Below are 20,922 nucleotides of genomic sequence, written 5' to 3'. Positions count from 1 at the left end.
CCCATCCTCATATAATATATTTGTATATGTACATGTCTTTATCTAGAGCTCTATAAATGCCCTTTGCCTCCCAGCTCTTTCCTCTATTTCCCTTGTAAATCAGTTTTTTAAAAGGTCATGCTTCACTTGAAAGTGATTTTTGTATATGTGTTCTTGTCTCATTTCAGGGTTAACGGGGAAGTTCCAACTATTTTGTCAAAATTTGAAACTGAGCCAGTATCAAAACCAAAGCTCGATTCTGAGCAGCTGCCACTTAGACCAAAGTCAGTCGATCTAGACTCCTTAATATTAAGAAGCTCTAAAGAAACAGGTAAGTCAACACGTAGAAAGTGAAATATTACAGATTTCAGAAACCATAAAAGATTTGCATAAGCATTTTTATGTGTATTTTAGATACAGTGGAAGTTAATGAAGATTTGTTTAAAATACATGTAGCCCAAAGGAAAAAACTAACAAAATAAATATGCAAAATTATATTTATAATTCATGTACTCTTTTTTTAATGGTCAGAGGGCTGAGATGGATGCAAAAAGATTTCCCATCTATTTGTGTGTTCTGCATTGTAGAATTACCCTACAACATAATTTAGGCTTTCCTAACATGTTTTATTTTTAAAAATGAAAAAATGCTACGGTTTTGTCTTTCAGTGAAAGCACTAGCTATTGTTTTAAAAGAATGTTCTTCTTTCTCCACTTCTCTGGAAGGTAGTTTGGTTTCCAATACAGGAAAACTGGTCTTTTCTGACAGTTTAGTCTGTGTCTGCAGCTGTACTGCTTAAGTAAATAGTCTGTAAGCTTTACGACTGATTTTTGGACCATTAATCATTCTTCTTTCTTTACTCTGAACTTTTTGTTTTCTAACTCTTTTGTTCTTGTTAGTTGTAAGACAAAAATTTGATAAAGATTTTACTCCTAGAAGTATCATGCAATTAGTTACTCTGCGGTGGTAGTGGTTAGTTCATATAATGCTTTGTATTTCTTTTTACTTTTTCAAAGCACTTTCAGACTTATTTTGTCTTTACAGTAACTCAAGGTAGATGATAATTTTTCTCTATTTTTCATCTAAACACAGTAAGCCACAGAGATGTTTAAATATCCAATATCACATAAGTCAAAAGACAACTCCTTTAATAACTATATAAAGGATAGGAATCCTGGTGGTTAAGTGGTTATGTATTGGGCTGCTAAACACTAGGTCAGTAGTCCTAAACCACCAGCTGATCTGTGGGAGAAAGAACGAGGCTTTCTACTCCCATAAAGAGTTTGAAACTCACTGCCAAAAAGTCAATTCTGACTCATGGCCACCCTGTAGGACAGAGTAGAACTACCCCTGTGGGTTTCCAAGACTGTAACTCTGTACCGGAGTAAAAAAACCCTGTTTATCTCCCGAGTAGCACCTGATGGTTTCGAACTTCGGACCTTGCAGATCACAACCTAGTGCATACCCACTGTCCCACCAGGGAAATCCACAGGGTCAGTTCTACCATGTCCTGCAGGGTTGCTGTAAGTGGGAATCGACTCGATGGCAGAGTTTTAAAATACATTCTGTTACTTGTTCTAAAAAATTTTAAATCTGAGTGTGTGTGTATTGTATATATATATATATATATCATATACTTATGATATGTGTATATGTATTTGCTCAGTATTAGCATTTCACATTTATATTTCAACTTGAAGATTCGTTATACTTAGATTTTTTGTTACCATATTTTTATATGTATTGTTACATTTCAATTTTTTACCAAAGTAATTGTATGTTTTTATCCTCTTTTCAGTTGCCAGTCCAAAATCTTCAATTTAAATACAACCTTCATCCTTTTAATTTGAATGTTTTATAGACTTTTTTCCTTTGCTATTTGTATACTGCCTGTTGCTCTGGATAAAGCCATATTTATTACTAATTTCTAGGAATTAAGATATTTGTTGCATTTTAGAGGTATTCAGTCATGCATAGCCAGTATATTTTTAACTAGTAAAATTATTACTTACAACAAACTTTTCTTCTTGGCCATTAAAAAATATTCTGCCTTCCCTTTTTATTTAAAATCAGTGATAGAAAATAGGATTTTATCAGTTTGCTTTTGTGATGTAATAGATTGCTAGAAATCTGTTTCAAGAATAATGGAGGAAAAAAAGGTTAGTTGCGTAGTTTCACCCCTAGAAAACAAACCAGAAAATTCCAATTGATGCAGTCTTTTGAATTTCTGTAATTTTTTTGCACCTTTTATCACTGAAGTATTAAATTTTGATGGAAAGAAGTAATGTTTATATTTCTCTGTTGCGTTGTATCATTTTAAAACATTTGCTTTATTTCATGATCATAGAAATGGGAAAAATAATAGGTAAATTGAAAGAAATTTTTACTTTCTGAAAAACATTTCCTGCGTGCAATCACAAGAGAAAGCCGGAGCTTCCACTCCAGCACACAGGCACAGTCTCAGAAACGCGCAGGCCCAGTGCTTCCACCCTGTCCCACAGCGGCTCCGGAGTTGGCATTGGCTCGATGACAGTGCATTTGGTTTATATGGAATCACTTGTGTCTTTGTTTATATCGATTGAGAGGAATCCTCGTGGCGTAATGGTTACATGTTGGGCTATAACCGCAAGGTCTGCATTTGGAAACCACCAGCCCATCCTCAGGAGAAAGAGGGCTTTCTAGTGCTGTGAACAGTTAAGAGTCTCAGAAAAACTGCAGCGACAGTTCTACCCTGTCCTGTAGAATCATTGTGAGTCAACATCTACTCGATTGCAGTGAGCGTGAGAGTCAATCTGTTGGTGTCTGAAGGGCATCTGTAGCCATTATTGACTTCTCCTTTTAAAGAACAAAGACGCTTTTTGGAGCAGTGTTCGAAAACTTGTATTAATTTCTGGGTTTTTTTCCTTCTAATAATGCAAATAATCCAGAGATGCAAATAAGATTTAAAAAGATGTCAAAATGTTAGTTCTGTAACTTATTCTAGCTAATGTCCACACTGGTATTCTCAATCCCATCTGCTGTCTGTCTGCTTGTGGTGTCCCACATGTATAAAGCTCCAAAAATATAAATTTTATAAATTGAGTTCATTTTAAGCAGCAGGTATCTTCAGGTATCCTGAGCCAGTATTAGCATTCTCAGTAGTGTTTTAGGACAGTTGGTATTCTAAAATAAGAGATATGGCAGCAAATAACCAGTGTCCAAAATCTAAATTTAGCAGCTTTCATGTTTTCATTCAAAACTCGGTAATTCTTAACGCCTGTCTTATAAAAGTGCTTTACACTTCTGTGAGTTCTTGACACTTCCGATTCAGCATTCAGTTGAGGTATCTCTCAAGTTATATTTTTGGGTTGGTGAAATGCTCTTACAAAATATTATGTACTACCAACTCTTTCATATATGATTCTGAATACTTAAAACATATCCTCTATACGGAAACTTTCAAAGCACTTCATTATTATGTAAATCAGTTTAAGGTGAAATTATATAGACAGGGCTACACTTCTCTACTCATGTGAAAAAATGTTGATTTTCTTTATTACCGGATTGGTAATAGACAGGTTTTTAACTTTTGTTACCAACTGAGTTACGTAGTGTATTTATTCACTAAGGGGAGGTCTGGTGGCATAGTGATCACTCACTCAGCTGCTATCCAAACTGTCAGTTGTTCAAATCCACCAGCTGCTCCATGGAAAAATATATGCCAGTCTGCCTCCATAAAAGTGTACATCCTAAGACCCCGTGGGAACATTTCTACACGGTCCTCTCTGGTTACTATTGAATCGATGGCAACTCAACAGTCATGGGTTTGGTTTGGGGTTTGATAAGCTTTTTAGAGTGCTTGGCGTTGACATGCTATTTTCCTTCCTTCCTCCGTCATTCATTGTTACGCCCATAATATTGTTTCTACTCTTACATAAAAAGCATATCGATTTCTGATTTCACTCTGAGATATGATTTTATTATGTAATATAAAGCAACATATATAACCATTTATGCTATACAAAGAGCTTCAAAAAGGTCTTTGAAAAGTACTGTTGTCATTTATTTTTTCTTTTCAGTTGATTAAAAACTTTATTGTGAATTGGGTGAAGGTTTGTAGAGCATATCATTCATTTTACATTCAACAATTTAGGCACTCGGGTTTCATCTCATTGATTGCAATCCCCACAGGGTAACATCATTTTTCTTATCTCCTCATTGTGTTTCCTGTTTCTTTTCTAACCTTTTTTGACCTTGGGTAAATGCCACTCCTTTGCTCTCAAATGGTCAATTATTTCAATGTGTGAACTACCTCCCTGGTGAAGGGTGACTATGGGCCACCAATCGGGATTCCACTAGTCTTTCCCTAAATCTTTCTGGCCAGTAAGCTGTTCCTTTGTGTTGTTCAAGGAGAAATTACATTATCTTTGAGATCTATGTTTTCCATGAACTTTGGAAGCCCTCACATACAACTAATAAGCTGATTGACCAGTTTTTGTTTGAAGCTTCTCTCCCAAATTTCTTTACTTATTTATTCAGAAAGAATTTTTTGTGGGACATTTTAATAAAGTGCCTATTGAGTAATCAACTAAGTGTACCAAACTTGGATGCATGACCAACTTGTAGGACAGAGTAGAACGGTTTCACGTAAATATTTAAAGGAAGCTGACTGCCTCATCTGCTCCCACTGAGCAGCTGCTCTGTTCCAACAGCCACTCTCTCCGTTGACAGCCGAGCGCTTTACCGCTGCACTACCAAGGCTCCTTTTAGGTAATAGACACTTTAAAAAGAGACCGTGTGTCTAGAGTAGGATACCAACAACAAAACAGAACAGTGACTGAGGTTAAAATTTTTTCTAATATATCATTGTAGAGAACATTGTACTAGATATTAATATTTATTTGTATATGTGAGGATATTTTTAAAGTTGTATTCAGTTGTATTAGTAAAGTTTTAAAAATAATATTTTGTCTATTTGTTAGCCAAGAATTAAAACTGCCTCCTTTATTAATGTAGTTACATTTATGTACCAAAGTGTAAAACTTGAATTAAAGGTGGTCTAATTTTAATTATAACTATATTATGAAATGTCAATCTATTTCTTTATTACTCTCTTGGCCTATTGATCCACTACTATTGATCTATTGATCTTTTCTAAGACTAAACCCCTAAGTCATTCTTTTGGAAAGTGTCTTGGTGTTCAGTGAGCAACTAGCTTTATTTTAACTGAGTGTAATTACTGAAATTAATGGTAACCAAAGTTTTCCCACTTGGAAGACTAAGGAATAAATCTAGGATTTAGTATACATCTTAAAGAAATTTAAATAAACCACGGTAACTATATACTAATCATTGATGTGATTCTACTCATTCTACAACTGTTCCTTTTTTCTGCTTTGTAAAATAATTTTTTTGGTTCAGTCTTTTTCCTAGACATTCCTATCCTTGACTTTTCTTTCCAGATTTTGTTTCCTAGCCTGTTTGCCATGTTTCCCTTCTTACGTGTCAGGAAATTATCCTACCCTTCTCCATTTTGGTAAGATGACAATTTTTAAAAGAAATCAAAATAGTGTATACAGTATAAATAGGTGGTGCACACTGATTTTTTTTCTTTGTGATTTTACTGAAAGTGTACATGTTTGTCTGTCTATTTGTTCTAACCCTTTTGGTTTTCCATTTCATAAAATGAAATTCATTTTGGAAACATTTTCCTAATTAGTTTCAAATATTCTCCAAATAAAAATATTTTTCTTAATTGGCAAACCGTAAAATTCTGTATATTTTCTTCCCAAATTGGAATTTTTTTCTTTTGATTTAAATGTTTTCTATCTTCCTAGATAACATACAGATATGTAAGTTGCAGGCAAAATGCCAATATGATTGTAAGCCTTTGATGCTTGTCATATCTTTTGTGCCATGTGTATAGTTTAAATCTGTTATTAGACTGAAGTAAACGTAAAAGCTTTCAGATATATTTATGAGTCCAAAATGTGCACTGTTTCATTTTACTAACTTTCTGACTTAAATGGAGAACCTGAGAGTTTTAGAATAGTAAAAGTATTTGTATTGGTGTTGTAGCCCCAAACAGGGTATATGGAAGGCAATTTACAAGAGCATTGAATATAATTTTATAAATAATAATACCGTTTTATAAATGATCTACCTTTTTTTCACTCTTTCTATTTCATTTGTCATCAATTTTCCTCATGTGTTTTGTTTCGTTTTCTTCAATTTGCTTAAAAATATGCATTTGAAAATAATCTCCACAGGACAAAATGATTGGGTTTTTTGGTATGTTATCAATGCACATAAAATAAAATGTAGAAAGAAGTCTTTCACCCCTCAAACTGTAGGATATTTTCCGTACATTAAAAAAAATAACTCGTTATTTTCTTTGTGATAGTCGTAAGTGAAACGCCATTTAAATTCAAGATTTTTTGGATTATTATTATTATTAAAGCCATTGCATTTTTATTGTGGTTACCTATACTTTACTATTACTTAAAATTATTGAAAGACTCAGAAGTTAAACAATATGTTAGAGTAGCTCTTGTAATGAATGTATGAGCTTAGTGTCATGATCCAAGATGAAACACAGAATATAATCTTAAGATGAGAAGATGGAAGTGAATAGAGTATTCAGTGAGCAGTTTTTCATGTAAAACACATAGTGCTAGACAGTGATGATTCTTTCTCTGTCTTAGCATTTTTACCTCCTTCATTCCATGTTGTGCACCCCCCCAATATTTAAATTAATTTGAGTGTGAAAGTAATTTATCCAGACATTCTAGGTTGGAGGGTGAGTTAGGGAGGGTGAATACTATTTGTAGATGTCGTTTAAATAATTGAGTTGGGACACCTAATATTTGACAGATAATTTTATATTTATTCAAGCAAATGGTAACTTGGAGAATGGCTCTAGACCTGCAGCAGTTCAAAGTTGTGTGCTGCCTTATAGACCAGCTTGGCTGTGGTTAATATCTCCTTGTTCGGAATCTGGACTAAAGGAATCTTTACACTATAAGTGTAGGATTCTTGTAGGGACAATTGGGTTTCAGAATTCAAAATCAGCTCTTTTAGTAAGATTTCTTTTCTTCCTTTATTTTTATGATTTAGAATAAGCTGAAGTATTATATATCAGTGTTTCAAAGTTAAACATTTGTTCCTAAGGAAAGGGATGATCTATAGAGCTTGCTCTCTTGGTGTCTGGCTTTCCTTTCATTATAATTACCTTATGAGTCCTAAACATGGCAGTGTTTGAGTTGAACTGCAGTGAACCTTACGTAGTTTGGGTCTTGGCTATAATGTACTCTGCACATACATCTATGTACAAATAGATAAGTTGAACAAGGTTTTCATTTTACATTGAGAAATGCAAATGGGATGCAGCAGGGTGCCAGGTAGATTTATCCCTTAAATATTTGAATGTTAGGGTTCTTGTCTTCAAGTTTAACACATTTTATTTGTAAGTTTTTACTATGTTATAATTAATTAGGAGTTTAAGGAATAAACCATGTACTTTTATAAGGAAGAATGTAAGATTGTAGTTTTTTTCTGCTACCCCAACTTACGGTGCAGATTTTCATGGCTACAAGTATTCTTTGTATCTTTCAGAAAGAACTTTCTTTTGAGGTCTAATTCCTCTATTTAGAGCATGAGCTTTATATTGCTAATAACACCCTGTAGTGTGAGTTGTAACTGGGAAGATGGTGTCTGTTTTTAAGGGTGAGTGTTGTTTTCCAAATGCATATGAAAAGCACAGTTCAACTCGTAAGTAGTGGTACTCTTTTTAAGTTACAGTTTTCAGAAACATCCTTTTATACCTTTTAAAATGTTTCTTTATTCTCTAGACCTTGTAAATTTTGATGATATACCTTCTTCAGAAAACTTACAACATCTCACTGCAAACAGACCCAAGATAACTGGAAGAAGGTTGCCCGGTCGCTTCAATGGTGGACAATCGGTAAGTTATTACTGGCACGAAATACAGAGAATTTAGCAAATCCAGGGGTCGTCTGAAGATAAAAATCAGAACGATGACTGTATACTCAAAGAGGCAAGTACTTGGGTTTACGGAAGAGAGAGCGTTCCAGTTCAACAGGGCCTTCATGCTGTGGGAGGTTGTAGGCTCTGCCAACAACGAGCGTGCTCTGAGACCCTAGCCCTGCGCATAGGGTCAAAAGTGGAGGGAGGCCTCTGCAATCCACTTGCCCAAGAATGAATTACAGTTTAGGGATAGATGTTTATTGTAGAAAAGGAGAAAAGTGTTTTCCTTAAAATACTCATTTTTTAACTAGTACTAGGCCTCATTTCTACGTGTATAATCTTTATATACTTTTCCATCTATTGACTAGGATACTGATAACAATTTAGTGTTATTAGCTCTTAAGCAGGATGGTACTTTAAATTACCTAATTGGGAACTTTTTTTCCCACACCAAGAGACAAGTTATATTACTTTTAATAGTTATTATTCAGCTTTAAATTAAGTAGTTTTGTTAACAAATGTAAAGAATTGTACCAGCTGAACATAGATGGATGAAAGGTACTTGTTGCATTATCCAAATGATTACTATGTGTTCCTCTTGGTCTCTCCTGTCTCTTGATTTTAAATCAAAATCATGTAGCCTACTCAAAGCCCCGAAAAAAAATTGAAGCTACCAAAAGAGGAAGAAGATAGTGCCAACCTAAAACCATCTGAACTGAAAAAGGATACTTGCTATTCTCCAAAGGTGAGGTACATGGTAGTCTAAGACTTGCATACTTTGATGCTTTGTTAATATATCCCAATGTGGGATTTGAAGTGCCCTTCGAGAAGAGTAATTTATTCTGCCAAGAAGTAAAGTAATTCCTGATAAAAATTAAGTTGTCTTACTATTATTCTCTGCAGATTTCTTAAAAGAACAATTTACATTATTTTAAATGGATATTATAATGTTATGTGTAGGCCTATTTCTTTAAGGAATAGACTTACACATGTTTCGTTTTTATTTCAAACCAGAAAATAGGTCTTTTTACGCCTTCCCTAGCTTTGTTGCTAGGCATCACAATGACACAATGAACCCTCAACACAGAGGGGAGCGAGCGGGAGAGCGAGAGACTGTTGAGTGCCTTCTATGATGGAGTGTCAACAGAAGGATGCCTGCGTAGGCAGTGAACAAGAACAAGATTCTTTTGTAAACTGATTTTTAAGATAGAATTACTAGATGTGGGTGCACATTTAATATTTAAGGAAGTCATGCTTCAACCTTCATTATTCCTCGATTTTTTTCTTACAACATACCCCCCCCAATTTATCTAATATACTTAATTTGATTCAAATTGTATTAATTTTTTTGGTAATTTAATTTACTTGATTAGCTGTTCTCTCAATGAAATATAAAAGGATTCTGGTTCTGCATCCTTTTTAAAATGCTTATTCCAACTGTTTTCAATTACTCTTAAATGAAGCTCTTTAGGTATCTGAAACATTAAATATTAATACATAGGACAGGAATAACATCTTCATAATTGTGATAGATTTTTGCTCTAAGAGCTCTATTAGCCATAAAAACGTAAGATAAGTCGTCGACCTTTTAAAAAAATAGTCCCTTGTGGCATTTTTCAGAAAACTTTTTTTCCATTTGTTAGGAATTACAGATTATTTGATTTTTTTTCTTTAGGTGATGTTCTTCAGTTTAAAAGCATACTGCTTTTTGAAGTTCAAAATTTACCTTTTATCTTGATATCTTAAAATATCTGTCTCTTTAATATAAAAATCACTTGAACTTCAGCATGATTTAAATATAACTGCAAATAACACCCGAAGGAAGGAACACAACCAGCGTACTTTTTATCTTTCAGTCACCTGTGTATCTTTCCACACCTACAAGTGCTTCATCTAAACCAAATGCGACTGCTTTCCTAACGCCATTAGAAAGCAAAGCGAAAGTAACAGACGATGGGAAAAAAAGTCCTTTGGATGAACTTAGAGCACAGATTTCTGAGTTAGTGTGCGTTGTAGACACACTGAAAAAGGAACATGGGTAAGTTGACTTTATTTTCTTCTATAATGAGAGAAAGAATTCTTTCAAATCATAATTAGTGACAATATAGTTGGCCAGGTTCTGGTAAGAACAAGTGTGCTTTTAAAAGAAATTTTCATCAATAGTGCTACTCTCTTTTAGACAAAATGTTTGAGCTGGAAAACATATTTCAGTTCAATTACGAGAAAGATAAACATGTACCTGTAATTTTTGGCTGGAAAGCTTCTGGTCAGGTTCACCGCTATCCAGTCGATTCGGAGCATGGCGACCTTATGTTGGGTTTTCAAGATTGTAATCTTTCCAGGAGGAGGCAGCTTCATCTGTTGGATTTGAACAGCCAACGTTGTATACCAGCTCAAATACTACAGGATGAATAAGAAAAAGGGGTGGGCGTGGAAGGGCTTTTTTCATGCCATCTTCAGTTCATCACTTTTTGAAGAAAAACAAAAGACTTTTAAAATATATTCCAGCAGTACAGAAATGACTACACTGTGCTATACTAGCATAGAATTCCCATAGAAAGCAGCTTATAACTATAACCTCTTACATTACCTTTATTATACAGCATGGAAAAACTGGATATTTTTAATGACAAATCAGAAGTTGTTGCCGTCCTACAAATGTTCTGTAATAAACTCATTTTAAAATAAACAAAAATGTATAGCTTGAGATCTTGTTCTAGTTAAAAGAAAACATACTTTGCATATTTGTAAATGTTTTCGTAAAATGGATAATTAAAATATGAGCGTTCTAAATTATAAGATCATAAGACAGTAATAATTAGAATACTACTATTATAAATATGGAGAAATAAAATGGGATAAATATTTTAGGAATAAAAATAAAAATCTATAAGCTCAGCATATAGAATAATTGGTGATAAAAGCATTATTTAATTAAGAGACAACTGTATGGGAATATGAAGCTAGTTAACTTGGATGTACATTTTAATTTCACATAGGAACATAAACTCTAGATAAATTTTTGAGTTAAACGTTCATTATTTCAAAAATCATACTAAGTAGAAAACTGACAGCCCCTGTCAGAATGGCCACAAGGAAGAGAAGAACAGTCAGGGTGCAGTATAGCACCGATGAAACACACACCCTTACTCTCTAGTTCACTGGTTCTCAACCTTCGTAATGTTGTGACCCTTTAATACAGTTCCTCATGTTGTGGTGACCCCCCTAACTATAAAATTATTTTCGTTGTTACTTCATAACTGTAATTTTGCTACTGTTATGAATCAGGCCACCCCTGTGAAAGGGTCGTTTGGACCCTCAAAGGGGTCATGACCCACAGGTTAAGAACCGCAACTCTAGTTCTTTAATGCTTCACACCCCACCCCCCACACCCCACTACCATGACCCAAGTTCTATCTTACAAATCTGGCTAGACCAGAACATGTTCGAATCCAGAACAGATAAACCCCTTAGGACCAATAAGGGGAGCACTGATACTAGGAGGCTAAGGGTAGTGAGGTGTGGGGAGTAAGGGGGAACTTGACTTATGGCCCCTATCTCAGGGGCACAGAAACAGAAAAGTTGGTGAAGTCATGAAAAAAAAAAATTTATCAAAGGGGCATGTGGGGGAGGAAGAGGGAAAAAATGAGCTGATGCCAGGGGCCAAATTAGAATGAAAATGCTTTGCAAAAAGATGATAACAATATATGTACGGATGTGTTTGACAACATGGATATATGTATGGATTTTGATAATAGCTGTAAGAGTCCCAATAAAATAAAATTTAAATTGAAAAAAAAGAAAGGTTTTCTAAATCATTAAAGTCAGTCCAAAAAAATAAATAAATCTGTTTAGCAACATTAACTATTTAAATAATTTAAAGCCTCCTCCTTACCATATATATTCTTTTCTTGTGAAGCTTCTCATGAATTTCTTAAGTACTTTCTAGAATGCTCTTGAAGAGAATTTAGTATATATTAAGAATCTGAAAATGTCCATGCTTTTGATGTAGGAGTTTATATACTGAAGTACGCGTGTTGTATAAAATCCTATTTCTCATATTCCTTTTTCATCCCAACCAAAATGCATGCACAGGATACTAGAATGCCCCCAAACATGTGATAAACATGAAGATTTTAGTTACATGAACATGTTTTAAAATAATTTATAAAAAGGCATAATATATACTTTCATAGAGCTATTGAGGGGGAAAAAACTATGAAAGATGGATTATAAGTACAGGGAAATGAAAGCATGAATTAAGGAAGAGAGATTTTCAGCTTGGGCTTTTATTTATTGAAATATTTCACTTTTAATATTGTTTTTAAGAAAGAAACACATAAATCCATATATGTAATTTGCATTATACTGATGTGTTGACATTCATTTTGCCAAGTTGGGCTGTAGAGTTTTTGTCCTAGGAAATACATACTAGCTGAATATGTAGCTATTATTTTTTTTGTTTGTTTAATAATGAGGTGCTCTGTAAATTTTTTAAATCTCAGATGACGTGCCCATGGTATTGTGAAACTTTTAACTTTCATGTTGAACCATTCAAACTGCAGAATAGGAAGATTTTCTCAGTCAGCATGGCTTTTTCCCTTGTAAACATTTTCCTATGTCTGAGAGGCTAGGCAACACAGATCTGGCTAATATTAGTCAAATATATTGTTAAATGGAAAGACTTAGCACTAATAAATACCTTTTTCTTAGGAAAGAACTAGAAAAACTACGGAAAGATTTGGAAGAAGAGAAGGCAATGAGAAGTTATCTAGAGGTAATTTAGTTACTCTCTTAAGATTTTGGCCAGCATATATTGGGGATTTTTCTCCTCCAGCCCAGTGAGGTGATTTATTACACTACAAACTGTGCTGTCCTGTTTCAGCTGGACACTCCCTGCTGCTTGATAGCCATTTAATTAATCTCTTCTTGACTCCCTGTCACATTCCATTTATTCATTCAGCGAGTGTTTGTCGAGCACTAGCTTTCTCAGTCACTGGGTGAGGAATTAGCTATATTAGGAGGCTTTAAAAAGTTATTGTGAAAATTCCATGACCTTTAATTCCATTTGCTACAAACTCTTATGCTGGTGAATACCACTTACACATTTCTTGCCTTTCACGGGTCTTAACTGCAGATCTGTTGCACTTAAACACTGCTTGGAGCTGTACGTGATTGGGGTTTTCTGTGATTATTGTTGTTTTGGGTCTTTTTTCACCCTGAGCCTTCATTTGTATTCTTTCTGCACATCTTAGAGAAAGCTGTGCCCTGCAGTTCTCCGAAGTTGTTCCCAGTCTCCATTTAAGTCTGTTGCTCTCTTTCCTTTCACCTGGTCGCACTCTCTGTTTCTTTTGTCAGCATAGGATGGAGAACCTGCAATTTGCAGTTAAGCTTCAGTTCTTGATTACAGTAGTGACTAAAGTTGAGTTCTTATCTGTGTGCCTATTAGTCTTAACACTTTCTGCATATCGGTATATCTTCATTAGATATACATAATAAGCAGTATATATTGTCCCAATTTTAGGGATAAGGATACTAGGGTTTAGAATTGATTAAATAATAGCTGTGGAGTTGAAATTTTTTAACAAAAACAGCCAGACTTTGGAACATTTCCTCTTACAAGTTAACCTGTCTGGCCTCCTCTACACTTCAGTTGTTAAGACAATGTGTGTGTGGATATAGTTTATAAGTTATCAGATATCTCAGTTTCATATATGAATTGGCGCCTGTTTGTTCCTTTGATTCTGTCTAAGAAAATGGTAATATTTTTCTCTTACTCAAAATCACAATCCCTTTTCAGGCCGCATTGCCTTCTTGACGACCTGCCACCCTTCTGTTTTTCAGTGAGGGCTGATTGACTGTACACCAAAGCAACCAAACCAAGCACCCACATTTATGGCCGCTGAACTTTTCGGTTTCATGCTTAACTCCTTAAGTTTTAGCTGTGCTGATGGCAAATCTAATGTTTTGACAGTTTCTGCAATTTTCCACATCTTTACCACTCTTCATAATCCAGATGTGGCTGTTTCTCAGTATCATCCGAAACCCTCTCTTAATATCCACTCTCTGGGTATCTAAACCCACATAGCTAGTCATCAATTCTAGTTTATCTCCTCTCTGTATCTTAACTATTCTGCCTTCAGCTTCCGTTCTGTGTTTCCAGCTACTAAATCCTTTGGGTGTTACACTATGAACTCACATTCAGCCCGTTCTCTGTTAAGTTCATCATCTTCCTGATTCCATTTCTGCTGATTGTACATTTGCTCGTCTAATCATGCAAAATTAAACTTTGTTTTATGTCTATTACTTCAGGCCTATTATCTCTGCCCTCACAGTTCTCTCTTCATTATTCACCACTTTCTGGCCTGTTCTGTTTAGCTTGCTCCAGTTTCTCTAGTTTTTATTTCAAATATCTTTTTGGTGCAGATAGTTTCAGGAGCTTTCTACTGCTTGCTGAATGAAGTTCAAACTCTGCTTGATTATGTCTCAGTCCTGGCTCCTCTTTATTTCCTCTCTGGCTAACCCTGGCCGTTCCGTGATAGGAAATTTTGTTTGGATTGTATTATGTTTATTGCAGTTTTGTATTTATTGCATTACCCCTTTGCCAAATCTTCCCATGCTAATTTTCTGGAGAGTCTCAAGGCCCAGCTCTCAGACCCCCACCTTCATTAATTTTCTCTTCCTCCAAATTCACCTGTCCATGAGTTGAATAAATTTGACTTTTGACAGCAACTTTTCTTTTTTAGTTTTATAACAAATACAAGTGATATACTTATCTTAGTCTCTTGACTTTTATTTTTTCACACTTTATGAACACATGTACTTATCTTTGTACATGGAAATGAGGTACTTATTACATAGAAGTAGTAAGTAATGTAGTGTTTAATATACATATATGATTTAATTTTCATGGAAATCATGACAAGAATAAAATGAGCTATTTCTATCTTGAGTTATTTAATTTGATACATTTCCTAATAGATGTGATTGTTATTCCACCAAAGCCAACCGTTCCTTAATTGACTTAGATCTCATGGAATTTTATTATAACTTTTTCCCTTAATGGTTAAAGTTTGACCCCTGTGTTTGTAAAAGCACACTTACTAAAGCATTTAAATGTTAAGATCATTTAAGAAGAACATTTAAAGAAGAAATATTTCTCCAAAGTTTATAAAGGTGCTTTGAGCTATTAATATAGTATTAAAGTTTATTGGGAAGTGATTGAAAGAACTGAACATAAACAATGAACATAGAAGTGCTATAAGAAAAAATCAAGCAATGTATTTACTTGATAACTAAATTTTTTATGTTACAAAGTGCAGTCTGTAAAGAGAACCTCAGACTTTGTGTATGGGCTTATTCCTTATACCCACTTCTATTACTCTCCACTACCCCTCACCCCCTTACTGCTTTCCCTGCATCCTTACCCATTAAGTTTGATACAGTTGGACAATGAGTATTTTGGAATGAAGACAGTAATGCCACATCAGAATTAAACTGAAGCATCTCCCCTCGATCCAGTTGAAGAGTAAGGGTTGTCCCAAACCAATGCTGCTCAATCATATTAGTAAAATCATAATACCAGGGAAACTCGTAAAATTAATAAATTTGGCCATAGCATGCATTGTTTGCATATATTGAAGACAGTGGTGATGTCAGGAGGAGGCAAGCTGTAGATATTTCCGTGGACAAAACAAAAATTAATTTCCCTAGAGTCAATTCCAACGCATGGTGATCCTTACAGGGCAGAGTGGAACTCTCCCTGTGGCCTTCCAAGACTTATGTAGGAGTAGAAAGTCTCCTCTTTCTCCTGTTGAGGAGCTGGTGATTTTGAACTGCTGACTTTGTAGTTAGCAGTCCAACATTAACTCACTGTGCCCAACAGTAACTCACCGGGGTTCCTGTTTCGATAACGTGCAGCCAAAGGCGAGTGAAACCCTAACCAAACATAGAGTCTGGATAGCGTGGGCTGCAGAGCCCGAGACTTTACTAATACAAGTCCTGCATTGACATGTAACCCTTTGCACACTACTGCATCTTTTGGAGCCTCAGTTTCATCATTTGTGACAGATCACAGTTAAATATCTCTCTGTAGTTACTGTGAAACTTTGTTGAACTAATTTTCTTCCTTTGTTCCTAAAGCTGTGAATTTCTCTTACATGAATGATACATTCTGCCTAATGGTGAGAATATTTTCAACACATTGACTGCGTCTTAGAGATATTCTTATGTTTTGAGGATAATTTAATGTAAGATATAATTATTTACAGATGAGAAAATGACCAACTGAGGTTAAGTGATTTAACTTCATTAGTGGAAAAATGGAACCAGCCTGTTCTTTCCCTTATTCTTTGACTGTTCTGCACTTTCTCCTTTGATTATTCTTAAGTCCAGTTATAATTGTTAATTTGGTCTCGGGTTCTTTGTAGGAATTTCATCGTCTTACTCTTCTTTTCAAGTACTCTTTGTTGTGTGTGTGTGTGTGTGTCCAGGTAGACTAGAGAAACAAATTCAGGGAGACTTATAGGTGTATAAGAAAGGGCTTTATATACAAGAGCAGTTGAATATTGAGAAACATCCCAGTCCAGTCTAGATCAAGTCCATAAGTCCAATATTAGTCCATATGTCCGAGACCAATTTATAAAGCCCTCTTCAGACTCAACGAAACACATGCAGTGACACGGAATGCAGGAAGATCACAGGCCAGTGGGTGGGAAGTCTTGTGGATCCAGTGGCATTGTAAGCATCTCAGCTCTGGCAGGAATCTCCATGTGGCTCCTCCAACTCAGGACATTAATGTAGTTCCGTGTTTCTTGTCAGCTGCAATGTCTCCCAGGGAGTGGGCAGAGAAAGAGAGAGTGTCTCCCGCCTCCAAGGAGGAGTTCCCAGAATCCTCAGGAGAAGGCCATACCCACACAGGCCTCATTGGCTATGACCTGATTGACAGGCTAGACTCCACTCCTTCACTCCTAATCCTTTCAAATTGACAAGCGATTATATAACTGCCACATTGTATAACATTGTTCTGGCTGAAAAGACTATACTTGTTTTTTTTCTTGTCTTCTACCATTATAAAAACTCGTAGTGTGACAGTTTCTTCTCCTTTGAAACTTTTTCATGCTTGCTACCCCATGGAAATAAAATCTAGAAGGTATGAATGACAGGGTTAAATAGAAGAAACCGTAGTACAACCCCTAGCACATGCCAATCCCATGCTCAATGGGTTTGACCTTTGGGATTCATTGCATTTGCATTGGCTGAGTCTTTGGAACTACATCACTAGGCGTTTCTGCCTAGTCTATTTTAGGCTGGAAACTGCTGTGACCTATTCAGCAAGGTAACACCATGCAAGCTTCCATTGACAGATGGGTGCTGCCTACACCGGATGTATGTTTGCCAGGAATCAAACCTGTTCTCCCTCCTAGGAATCAAGAATTCTCCTGAATCACCAATGTTCGCTCGCCTCTACCCTCCAAGAAGGAAACCTTAGGACCAGAAAGCTTCTTATCTACTGCTTAATTTTCCTTTTGTCTTGTAGGTGGAAGTAGAGAAGCTGAAGAAAGCAGTCTTATCTTCCTGAGGGTGCATGGACCTAGTGCTGTTAATGCTCCAGCAATTTGAATGCAACACTATTAATTTTAACTGACTCGTTACTTAAAAATGACAAATGCTGGTGTTGTGATAAAGAAAAATGAATTACAAAAGTTGTAGAAATTGAGGATAGTGAATTTTTTATATGTATTTTGTTTTGCCAATATTAAAAGAGAGGCCTTATTTCTATTGTGCTGGAATTACAAAAAAAAATCTTTGTTTGCTTGAAAATACTACTGAATCTGTATAAAAAGGAAAGAAAGTTCATAATAGTTTTTTTATTGAAATGTGTAGTATTATTTTTAAAAAGCTCTATACTATAAATATGGTGGTATCTTTACAAGTAATCTGTAAAATGTACTATTTGAGAGGGACAAACAAGCTTTAAAATAGCTACAGTCACTACTTTCCCCTAATGCATAAGGGAAATCAAATTTGTAAATATATATTTTTTACCTTTAGCTTTCTTACCCAGACTACACTGCTGTGCCTGTTTGTCTGCGATGCTGTTTATACTGTGGGTGATGGAAAAAGAGGTTTCCTGGGCATAAACCAGATTACTCACCCATGCATATAGTAATAACCAATGAAATGGTCAAAATAACTTCTTCAACTTTGGGATTATTTCTTACTGCTTGCACTATAGGATTCACAAAAGGAATTTACTTAAAATGTATTAGATTGTTTAATGTATTGGGGAAAATAAGAGCTTTGTTTTAAATTCATTCCATCTGAGGAATCAAAAACGTCGTGTAGCCCTTACTTAGCTTGGTGTGCCTAAAAACGATGACCGCACATCATATGCAACTACCGGCGGTATTGCTGTATCTTTCTGCTTGTTTTTGAGGTTTGGATATTATTCATTCGTGACTTTGTAATTGAATTCTACATGCCTTTCCTGATTTTAATAATGGTAATACTAGGGAAACAACTCAAAACTGTCATAATGTCAGTGTGAGGTTTCATACTTTGGCAAATTATTATCTAAATACTCAGGTTTTGTGATGTGTAATAACCTGGTTGATCCAGTTAAAGATGGAGAGATTCTGGACTGTCATTTTAGACAATAAGTGTGTCATAAAATAGCATTTCACTTATTTAAAACCAAATACAGTACCATATTCAAAGTGCATTTACACAAGACAGATTAGTTTTTTGCTGAATCACCTGTGATCAGTTAGGTGAGCATTTAAAGTATTCAATGTATAGGAAGTATATATATATAGTGTGTGGTTAATTTAAAAAAAATAAGTATTTGACCCTTCTTTTCACATGCAGAAGTATTTTGAACTTTGTGATCGCAAATGGCGCTCAGATTTTGCATGCCAACTATCATGCTTCCATTCTGTGTTGTTTAAAAAAAAAAAGCTTATTTTTTTCCTTGCATTTTAATCTTAATTGCAGTCTTGTGTCATTAATTTTTCGCAGGTTTCAGATAAGTAGAAATGAGCAGGAATGTCCATCCACAGTGACAGGAGCCCTGGTTGATGCTGTGGGCTAGGCATCGCCTGTAGCTGTTGGGCGGTCAGGTGCGCCAGCGGAGAAGGTGTAAGTCCCGAGGAGGTACAGCCCGGGGAGGGCACCCTGGGGCTGCCTCCTTTCTCCTTGAGCCACACTAGGAGTCAGAATCCACTTGAGCGCAGTGGGTTTTGAAGTGTCAGATTCTCAACCGACAGCAGTGCTTCAGGGGAAGCCAATTGCGCGGTGAGGGGTACATTTTGCCTCCTCATGGCTTCGAGCTCTTCTAACAAGATCACTCCTGAAAAGAATGGCTCCCACTTATTGTCATATTTTTTTGTCATGATTCATCAACTCAGTAATGCCTTTCATGGTGATCAAAGGAGGCCTTGTTTTCTTTGCATAGCTGTGCCCTAGATGAAAATAGAAATAATGGCAGTGCAGCCTAGAAATCACCCTCCAGCCATCCCCATGGGAACCCTGCCAGGGGCTTCCTCTGCCACAGTGCTGGCGTATTGGAGGGGCCAGCAGCTTGCAGGCTGTTCTCAGCGGCTTGTGTTGGTCATATTCTCACCAGTGTGTACAGTCAAGATGGTCCTGAGTACTAAAATATATTTTAAGTTTTTCCTTTTCCTTTACTTACTCAAGACGAAAGTATTGTTATGCCCCTGTCTAAATTTCTATGCCTTTGACTAAACAGGAAAGGAAACTAAACTGAAAAAGAAAAAAACTATGATTTCTATTATTCTAGCAGTTCACCCATATTTGCTCTTGAGAAAGGTAACTTTCTACCCATTCACAGAGGTTAGTCCATAGAATGATAGGGAATAATAGTAACTTTTACCTAGGAGTAAATCACTAAAGAATCCATTTTTTGTATCATGAATATAAATGTCAGATACTAAAGATGAACAGCATGGAATCTGTCCTCGCCAAATGATTGGTGAATGTATTGTTTTACGTTTGTTATTCTGCTAACCTAATTGTATTCCAATATTATGAATAGTTTTTGCGTGACCACTGAGCTTCTGTCTTATTTCCAAGTTGTTACTTACCTCTTTATAAAACGTAGGTCTGAGCATGCAAAGAGAGAATGGGTGTGTGTAACAGAGGATTCTTATGTTCCATGTTGTGATTGGGGTGGTGTGGGGAAGAGCCTTTGTGGTAAGCATCATACTGTATCCTTGCATTTAAACTTGAAATTTACGAGCAGAAAGCGACAATCAGTTAAAAGAAGAAATAAGTGTTGTAATTTAATAGCCTGTTTTGCTGTAGCAATAAAATGACCAAGTGCAATGACTTCATTTAATAAAATTATCTTTTAAAAGTTGCTGCTATGAATATTTTTAGCCATACATTTTTACTCTATGACTTGCCTTCAGTAAGTGTTGTACAATGCAGTTGAGGTTGTGGTATTCTAACATTCCAAAATACAAAGTGTGGAGAATCTCAGAGTAGTATTTCTCACTGACGTGTTTACAGGTGCTGTAAAATTGCCTGCCTCTCTCAACATGAAAAAGTTGATAATAAATTATAGTATTGCCAGTTGTGTTGGTCTTCACTGTTTATTTTTCTGTGACTTCAGTATGGGCTCACAGCAGCTCAGGATGCAGCGGGTCGTATGTCACTTGGTGTATTTCAAATTAAAAAGAAAGTAAATAATAAAAGCCTTAAAAGTGTAATCTTTGTTTTATTTTTCTGTGTTTTTAAAAAATCTGAAACTGAGGTAATTCCTACTTCACAGAACCGCTGGACTTTGACGTGATTTAAACAAGTGCCTTGTTGAGTGCTTACCGTAGTAGATTCTCAAAACCAAGCAACAAAATCCACACTGCTGCGATTTTGCCGTGGATGGATATGGAAGGTGAGTACAATGAAAAGAAAGGCGGCCTCGTACTTCTGTTCTTGAGGGAGATCCTCATCACTGTC

At 35.7% G+C, this 20,922-nt stretch overlaps 1 protein-coding gene across 1 annotated transcript in view; it reads left to right on the top strand.

The window, feature by feature from the left end:
• LOC101638516 (CD2 associated protein) overlaps nt 1-20,542 on the top strand; it is a 97,350-nt gene extending 76,808 nt beyond the window's left edge. The window contains exons 13-18 of the mRNA XM_045294758.1: nt 168-310; nt 7,809-7,921; nt 8,585-8,689; nt 9,801-9,982; nt 12,658-12,721; nt 17,483-20,542. Coding sequence (XP_045150693.1) covers nt 168-310; nt 7,809-7,921; nt 8,585-8,689; nt 9,801-9,982; nt 12,658-12,721; nt 17,483-17,524 — 649 coding nt within the window. The 3' untranslated portion in view covers nt 17,525-20,542. The remainder of the gene's footprint in view (nt 1-167; nt 311-7,808; nt 7,922-8,584; nt 8,690-9,800; nt 9,983-12,657; nt 12,722-17,482) is intronic.
• Nucleotides 20,543-20,922: the final 380 nt, after the last annotated feature.

The sequence above is a fragment of the Echinops telfairi genome, unplaced genomic scaffold (assembly GCF_000313985.2).
Source record: "Echinops telfairi isolate 266 unplaced genomic scaffold, ASM31398v2 ScPeMD7_3533;HRSCAF=4204_1, whole genome shotgun sequence".
NCBI lineage: Eukaryota > Metazoa > Chordata > Mammalia > Afrosoricida > Tenrecidae > Echinops > Echinops telfairi.
This window is presented reverse-complemented; position numbering and strand designations above follow the sequence as displayed.